We start from the raw sequence: 8986 nt of genomic DNA on the forward strand, positions 1-8986 counted from the left end.
TAAAAGTACGTTTCTTTTATTATTCATCAGGAATTAGACTATCCATGTCTCCGGTCGTTCTCCTCCCCTCACCACCCGACCTGCCCCATCTTCTTCTCAGAGTCCACCTGGACCGGACTGGGCTCGGCGGCGACTGCGCAATCTGCCGAAGGTTCTCGTCGATGGAAGTGAGCAGCGGGAGAACGCAAATCTGGAGGCTCTGGAGGCGGGTGTTCAGAGTGCCGAGCTCCCGCTCCAGCATCTGAAACCCACATCGCTGCAGATCCAGGAACAGGTCGCTCTCCCGTTGCCAGTCCCTCCGCCGGCGACCGCCCGGTTGCTGGTCGGGTGTCCTGCCGCCATCTGCTATCGCCTCACAGCTTCCATCACTCCAGATGTAATCGTCATCATCATCGACCTCTACATCCACTGCCAACGGACGTGGGGGCTCTGCGGACGAGCACGCGTTGCACAATGAAATACTGTACATCAGCGAAGACATCTGCCAACTTTGTCACTCTTAAGATGTGCCAATAAAGTCTACACACGGGTCATCACGGGTCTCTTGTCCACGTACTGGGGAGGGACAATTTAGAGTGTTCAATCGGCCTGCCGCACATGTTTTTTGGAATGTGGGAGGAAACCGGAGTACCCGGAGAAAAGCCACGGAGGCACGGGGAGAACATGCAAACTGCACACAGGGAGGCCGGAGCCGGGGTTGAACCCCGCACCTCTGCACTGTGAGGATGTCACGCTAACAAGTCGACCACCCGGCCGTCCTGTTTGTAAGTAATCCAACGATTTTAAATATGATTACCTTTAAATATGAGTGAGCACAGCTCAGCCAGTTTACCCTCGGTGTGGTATCATTGAACCGCAGCGGTTCTCAGTGTGTCGTGGGAAGAATCATTCGCAAAAACTTTGACTTCCATCCATCCATCATCCACCGCTTATCCGGGGCCGGGTCGCGGGGGCAACAGCTTTAGCAAGGAAGCACAGACTTCCCTCTCCCTAGCTACTTCTTCCAGCTCTCCCCGGGGGATCCCGAGTCGTTCCCAGGCAAGCTGGGTGACATAGTCTCTCCAGCGTGTCCTGGGTCTTCCTCGGGGTCTCCTCCCGGTGGGACATGCCCGGAACACCTCACCGGGGAGGCGCTCAGGAGGCATCCGAATTAGATGCCCAAGCCACCTCATCTGGCTCCTCTCGATGTGGAGGAGAAGCGGCTCGACTCTGAGCCCCTCCCGGATGACTGAGCTTCTCACCTTATCTCTAAGGGAGAGTCCGGACACCCTGCGGAGAAAACTCATTTCGGCCGCTTGTATCCGGGAACTTTGACTTCCTCCTAAGCAAACTTAACACTTCCAATTTTGATTGGACACAACTGGAGTCAGCCGCGTTGACGCCCAAATGGCGCAGAGCGCCTCTGTCGATTTGCAACAAGTTGCGTCGGTCGACAAAAATTGCCCAAACTTGGTTCACGTTCAAACTGATGGACGTTATTCATTCATTCATTCATCTTCTGAGCCGCTTGATCCTCACTAGGGTCGCGGGGGGTGCTGGAGCCTATCCCAGCCGTCTCCGGGCAGTAGGCGGGGGACACCCTGAATCGGTTGCCAGCCAATCGCAGGGCACACAAAGACGAACAACCATCCACGCTCACACTCACACCTAGGGACATTTAGAGTGTTCAATCAGCCTGCCACGCATGTTTTTGGAATGTGGGAGGAAACCGGAGCACCCGGAGAAAACCCACGCAGGCCCGGGGAGAACATGCAAACTCCACACAGGGAGGCCGGAGCTGGAATCGAACCCGGTACCTCTGCACTGTGAAGCCGACGTGCTAACCACTGGACTACCGGGCCGCCCCTGAGGGACGTTACTTATTTGCAAATATTCCTTCATTGGTCCATCACGTCATCGAAACATCGAGAGAAATCTGCTGATGATGATCCTCCATTTCAGTTTCCGTTTGCGATGCGAATGCGCTCCGTGGCACATTGAGCATCTCCTCCGTTTTGTTCTTCCAACTCCGCCTTTAACTGTTTCACTTGGCTCACTTTTGTTGGCTTACAATTTCCTCCAGTTTAACCTTTAATGGCTGTTTTGGCGACTAAAAAAAACGACTACATGAGGAAGTCGAAAAGCAGGCTTAGGTAATTGACACATTGTTTGGCAGTGCAACCAACATTACCTGAATGCGATGAGTTCAGGTTTGAAGGAGTCAAGGAAGTTTTGCGACGTGTCGGGCGGGCCACATCTTCAGCTGATATCTCTTGACAGATCTCCGTGTTGTCAAAGTGCTGCATGTGTGAGCAAAACAAAAAATTCAAACTGTTGAATTTCACTTTCAAAGCACATGGCGGATTTTCCAAACATTCATTTCACTTATTGGTTAACTTTTTTGTCAGCATTTGTTTGGTTTGCCATCTGTTGCCAACAAATTCATTACAGAAATGAATATTGCTATATTCAATTGTCTAGTTCACCAGAGATGAGATTTTTCAAACATAATTGGTTGATCATTTCCACTCCAAAGACAGCATCGGGGTATCGGCGGCAGCAACCGCGCAGCAAGTCAACAAGTCGAAAGTTGGATCAAAACGGTACTTAGAAACAGTTCTCAAAAGTCAAACCAAACTTGAAAACCAAAACTTCGATAACGCATATGATGTCATTAGGCCTCCGTTTTGCCAACGGAAGCTGGTGAAAATTGCCCGTTTTGTTGTGTGCCATTTCAAGGGTGCCGATTGTGGCAAAAAAAGAATAAAAGTGTGAGCACTCACCCTTGCATCTTCTTGAGCCTCCATTTGAAGTGCATTGAATGTGTTGGCATGTTGATTTGCGCAAGTTTCCATCCTGAAGTTGTCAAGCTCCAGTCTCATGTGGCACAATGACATGATGCAACATATCGGGTAAAAAAAAAAAAAAAAAACAAAACATACACACATGTTCATTTTTTTTTCTATCGATAACTTGCTAGATAAGTGAAAACAGGATCTTGTATTGTTGTTTACCCCGCCGCAGCCTCCTGCGCCACCGCGGCCTGAAATTCATTCTGTTTCTGCGACGCAATGATCAGCTCTTTTTTTCTTTCCTCCAAAAGACTCGCTTGCGCCTTCATTTCTTTCATAGCTTCGATGTATTCGGCTTCTCTTTCCAGCAGCTAAATGACAAAGGAGAGACATTTTTTACCAAAGGCCTTTTTTCCCCTACCCAATCCTTGTATTAATTATTTGACGCATACAAAACTACTTGAACTTTTACTCGTAGTTTGACTAGTATACGGGTGGTTCGTCCACAAATGTGACATGACCCCAAAAATAAACTTGCTGCAAACCGGGTCAAAATGAAATAAAACTCAGTGCATTGTGCTGTAAAATAATAGATAGTTCATTCTTTGCACGCAAGAGATTGTTGAAAGACGTGGTCTGCTCCATTGTGTCATAATGGCAAAAAGGTGTACATTATTTATCCTCTGCGAAGAGCGACTAATATTATTGCCCCGTACCGAGTCACTGAGAGTCGCGGTGACATTTGTGTCTGCGGGATGGCGTAGACACAATTGGAACCGAGCACTCAAGTAAAAAAATAAAATAATCATAAAATAAATTACTGTATTTTACACTGTATTTTAAAGCGCCACTACCCCCATCCAAAATATTTAGTTGAAAAACTGGTAGAAATCACCAATTGAACTGCGCGCCTTTCAAATCCTGCTGACTAACGCGCAAGAATATACTGACGAAATAGTGCATGCGACTCGCGTGAAATAATGTTTTCGGTCTACTTTTATTTTAACGTGCGTTCCCAATAAAATCGGACCCCGCGCTGGACACGCAGCTTGCAGAAATGTTCCGTTCAACTTACTAAAGTCGTACCCGGTGGAAGTATACAGTACATTAAAGTCAATCGTCACTAATACCTCGTGGACACGGAAGAAACGAACCTACATTGTTTTTTTTAATCTAGCGGCGTATTATCACATTATGAACGGCGTGGAACTCGATGGAGAGTTCATTGTGTCACAACTGTTTTGTTTTTTAAACGGAATCGTAAGGGTATAAAGGGCTTTCTGGGTGTGTCGGCATATCACAAAGAGGAAGTGGTCGCAATGGCTATTTTTCACCATTCGGAACGTATTCACACACAAACGACAGCACAAATCTCAGTCAGGTTGTTAATTTTATCTGCGCAGTACGTCTGTAATATTGTAAGCGGTGAATCGAAAGCGGTGGGCAACAGAAGGATGCTAACTAAGCTAAAAGCTATGATGGCCAGTCCCTCCCACTCCGCTCGTTCCTACCGACTGCTGTCAGGCTGATGAATAAAAAATAACAATCATAATAATAATTAAATCATGTGAAGGAAAATTGTAAATAGTACTGCGATTTATCCATTTTGTGTTCATATTGCATTTAATTGAAAGATGTTTGTTGTTTTTTTTTGTCTTTCTTATGTCTTCTCTCTACATACATTCTTGCTGCTGGAGGCTGTAAATTTCCCCAGTGTGGGACGAATAAAGGATATCTTATCTTATCTTATCTGAAGACAATATCGACTCGCAAAGTGGGTCGGCGATCGACCGTATGATCGGACCATACAGTCTTCGAACCACCCATAGAGCAATTTGAACTTTTCATTTTCACCCGCCCGTCTGCGTGAAGAATTTATGATTGCTGTCTCTGGGCGTGCTGGTGTGGCACTGCTAATCATCAGACTTGGCACTGCACTCGAGGTACCTCGTTCTCCATCGAGTTGCCATATGCCTTCGCCTTGGAGAGCTTACGGGTCAGATTGGTCAATGCCTCTTGTTGATTGGCCTTCTCAACTGGAGAGATCATTGAATTAGGACTCGTCAAGTCAGTCAACACTTTTACAACTGAATTATCGGCGAGCTTTCATCATGGCAAAGACACCCTGTACGAAAGGCATCAAAGGAATTAGTCATGGCCTCAAAAAAAAAGTTGAAATTCAAACTCGGAGCCTCTCACTGTGAGGCGAAGGTGCGAACAGCTAGTTTCCCGTAGAACTGTATATGGCGAAAGAAAACGTTCAACAACCCCACCGCTACTAACTTGCAAGCTTCTTTCTAAGTCGCTGCTGTTCCTTCTTCTCATGGAGCAAAGCCTTCTCCATTTCCAACCGAAGCTGCTCAGCCTCTGCCAGTCGGATATTGGCTAGCGTCACCTCACACTTCAATCCCGCAATCATATCGTTCCATTCCAAGGTACTTTGGTGGTCACTGGTCGGTCGGAGATCTTGGCGAATATCTCCAAGCTGCTCATTGAGGCCTTCGTTCTCTTCAATGAGGTCCTTTTGTTTGGTGCTGCTGTGCGCCTGGGCCACCTCAAGATCAGTTCTCAGATGCTCCTGGAAGATGAAGGGTGGTGAGTTCGGGTTGAAATATTGTTGGGATATGGGAAATTAAAAGAAAAAAAAAAAAAGAGATTGATCTGATCAGCAATATTCAAACAGCTCCAGAGCAGCAGCAGCAGCAGCAAATTGCCAACGTTCTAAAATGAGACTGAGACTTGCATCATTATGCTTGGTTCTCTTGTAGTCCTCTTCCGTCGTCTGTTCCTTGCAGTCGTGACTCTTTCGTTTTTGCTGCAGCTGCGCATTTGTGCAGCGTTCCTGAGACAACTGCGCGTGAGCCTGTTGGAGGTCCACATCAAGCTGGGGTACATGAAACGCAAGCCGCAAGGGCAAAAGTCGATTCATTTCCAAATCCACAACAGTGTTCGAACAATTATTCTTGTACGATCTCGGACATTTTTGTCTTTTTTTTTTCCACATCCCACCAATAGAAATGAGCCGGAACCCGTTCAATGAATAGGAGGAAATGTTTTTGAGGTTGATATGGCAACGCAAGAGGCCTGGAGTCGTCTGAATAATTTGCAACTGCCTTTGGAAGGATTGGGATGGGCTCTTCCATCTCTCAGGTACTATTTTATTTTATTTTTTTCATCTTAAATGAGAGGGACCACCAGGCCGTCCTATTCAAAACTCATTCATTCATTCATCTTCCTAACCGCTTGATCCTCACTAGGGTCGCGGGGGGTGCTGGAGCCTATCCCAGCTGTCTCCGGGCAGTAAGCGGGGGACACCCTGAATCGGTTGCCAGCCAATCACAGGGCACACAGAGACGAACAACCATTCGCACTCACACTCACACCTAGGGACATTTTAGAGTGTTCAATCAGCCTGCCATGCATGTTTTTGGAATGTGGGAGGAAACCGGAGCACCCGGAGAAAACCCACGCAGGCCCGGGGAGAACATGCAAACTCCACACAGGGAGGCTGGAGCTGGAATTGAACCAGGTACCTCTGCACTGTGAGATCGACGCGCTAACCACTGGAGCTCCAGACCGCCCATATATATACATATATATATATTATATATTCATTCATTCATTCATTCATTCATCTTCCGAGCCGCTTGATCCTCACTAGGGTCGCGGGGGATGCTGGAGCCTATCCCAGCTGTCTTCGGGCAGTAGGCGGGGGGGACACCCTGAATCGGTTGCCAGCCAATCGCAGGGCACACAGAAACGAACAACCATCCACGCTCACACTCACACCTAGGGACAATTTCGAGTGTTCAATCAGCCTGCCATGCATGTTTTTGGAATGTGGGAGGAAACCGGAGTACCCGGAGAAAACCCACCCAGGCCCGGGGAGAGCATGCAAACTCCACACCTATTCAAAACTCTGCCCACCAAAATTTGACCTTGGATTTAAATAAATACTCGATTTTGAAATATCTGGACTTCAATATTGAAATGGCTCCAGAGCAGCATCATAATGCCAACGCTCTTAAAGGCTTGAGAAATACCGCATTATGTTTGCTTCTCTTGTAGTCCTCTTCCATGCTCTGTTGCTTGCAGTCCTGACTCTTGAGTTTTTGCTGCAGCTCTGCATTTGTGCAACGCTCCTGAGACAACTGCATGTGGGCCTGCCGGAGTCCTTCTTCAAGCTGGGATGACAGGAAATGCAAGCCCCAAGGGCAAAAGGTCAGATCGTTTCCACACCCACAACAGCGTTTGAACAATTCGCCGTACCGATCCAAAATCACTGTCACCGTTCTTCCTCACCTCACGAATGTTGAGTTGGGCCATCCTGATGGTATTCAGGCAATCTTCCTGCTGTTGTTTCAATGATAATCTGTTGATGTTGACCGGGAAAAAAAAAACCACACGCTCGACACAGCCCAAAGACCTTGTCAGAGACGAGTGCTTCAAGAAAAAAGGTCTTACCTGAGGTTTGCGAGTTCACTTTCCTTTTGCACGCGTTTGTGCTCCACACATTGACCGTCTTTCATCTCCTCCGACTGCAGTTTCACCTCTTTCGCTTTGGTCACCTTTTCGGCACAGCCATGATGGTCTTTCGGCCTCAGAATATCATCCAGCTTCACCCTAAATTGGTGATCTGGTGGAAATAAGCCAACGATAGCACGAGGAAGTCGACAGACTCGAGACCAGGTTGATGCATAGATGTTCTAATATTTTCATATTGCCTGGTGTTGCAACCAGCATGGAGGTGTCAAGTTCACATTCAGAGGGCTTGAAGCTCACCTTCATGCAGGATCGCATCTGTCGAAGACGTGATCTCATTAAGTTCTTCAGAGATGCCCATTTCGTCAAGGTACTGAAGGTGTGAACAAAACATGCTCTCTGAATTGACACTTTCCAGACTGCAAAGTGTCTTGAAATTGCATTTTAAGATCGATGACAGATTCCGTGAAAACCCATTTCGTTCTATTGGTTACCTGTTTATTCAGCTTTTGTTTGGGTTGCGACCTGTCACCAACAAACAGAGTTATTGTCAGAAAGGTATATCGGTTTACTTAACGAGATGCTGCATATCTACCTTCCTTCATCGTCACTTAAAGTGATGTCATCGTTCACAGTGAGATTTCGGCCGCTCGGAACGACTCTGGCGGAGTGTGCCTTGCTAAGTACTTCCAGCAGTGAAATCTTCTCTGCGGCCAGCTCTTCAGGTTTGTCCGCAATGGAGAGCCTCTGTGACACTGGTCTGCTCAGGAAACACGAGGCAAACGCCATGATGAAAGTCAAGCGGCAAGATCCGTTCCACACGCCATTTCATTCGGGTCTTGGGTGAGCTTGGAAACTGTCCAAGCTGACATTGGGTGAGATGCGGGACTCATCGTAGATTGAATACAACAAAGCACCAATCAAACCTATGAACAAATGAGTCTTCAATGCACCGAATGTATGTTTCTGGTACGTGTGCTGTCGAAACCCCACATTAGGAAGCTCACAGCAGAAATTTGAGCCCGTAACCTCAGAACTATGACACAGACGTGCCAATCATTTGGTCAGCTACTAATACCAACATTTACTCAGAATGTTGCGTTAGATCGACTTCAGAACACAACAAAACTGTGTCCAAAACACCAATCAGCTTTGGCTTCTCAGACCACTCAGATCCAATCTTCAACCCAATCTGCTCTGTCAAAACAATTAAACCAACTTTGGGTGAAAGTAAACCGTTTGCTTAAAATCCACACCCAGCCAGCGGAAAACAACCCAATTTCTTAGTCCATCGCCAACGCCGCCGACAGACATCGCTCAATATGCCACGCATGTGCGAGTGTGTGTTGAATATTGTACTGACTGATCATTTACGTAACATTGATTTATGATGTGTACATGCAAGATGCGTGGTGTTGATGCTTTATGATCATCTCAGCTTGAAGTGCTGTGCCCCATATCTTGTGCGCATGATTTTCCAGTTTATTTCAATTGGGGAAATCCGATTTATTATAAGGGCAATATAAAATTTGAATGACTTTTGGGCTTGGTCACGGAACAAATTAAATTAATAAGTCAAGGTAGCAAGTTTTTGATAAGTTGCCGAATGTAAAATTTTTATGTGAACTTGCCAACTACCTAAAAATTGGGTACAGATGGGAAAATCCAAGCAGTGTGCCCCCAAAAACTGCTTGTTCAAATTGGCGGTTACGCATACCTTGCTGCCTGTTTCT

At 46.7% G+C, this 8986-nt stretch overlaps 1 protein-coding gene across 1 annotated transcript; it reads right to left on the bottom strand.

The window, feature by feature from the left end:
• On the bottom strand, positions 1-8042 carry LOC127597391 (cytospin-A-like). The gene is made up of 13 exons (XM_052060382.1): positions 7849-8042; positions 7748-7778; positions 7554-7626; positions 7236-7407; positions 7074-7143; positions 6815-6955; positions 5515-5655; positions 5055-5349; positions 4719-4807; positions 2994-3142; positions 2763-2856; positions 2171-2279; positions 1-429 (listed from the first exon to the last, which is right to left on the bottom strand). Exons 1-13 carry the CDS (start codon positions 8040-8042, stop codon positions 20-22), a joined length of 1968 nt encoding a protein of 655 aa, XP_051916342.1. The 3' UTR covers positions 1-19.
• Positions 8043-8986: the final 944 nt, after the last annotated feature.

This window comes from Hippocampus zosterae, chromosome 3, assembly GCF_025434085.1.
Source record: "Hippocampus zosterae strain Florida chromosome 3, ASM2543408v3, whole genome shotgun sequence".
In the NCBI taxonomy this organism is placed as follows: Eukaryota; Metazoa; Chordata; class Actinopteri; order Syngnathiformes; family Syngnathidae; genus Hippocampus; species Hippocampus zosterae.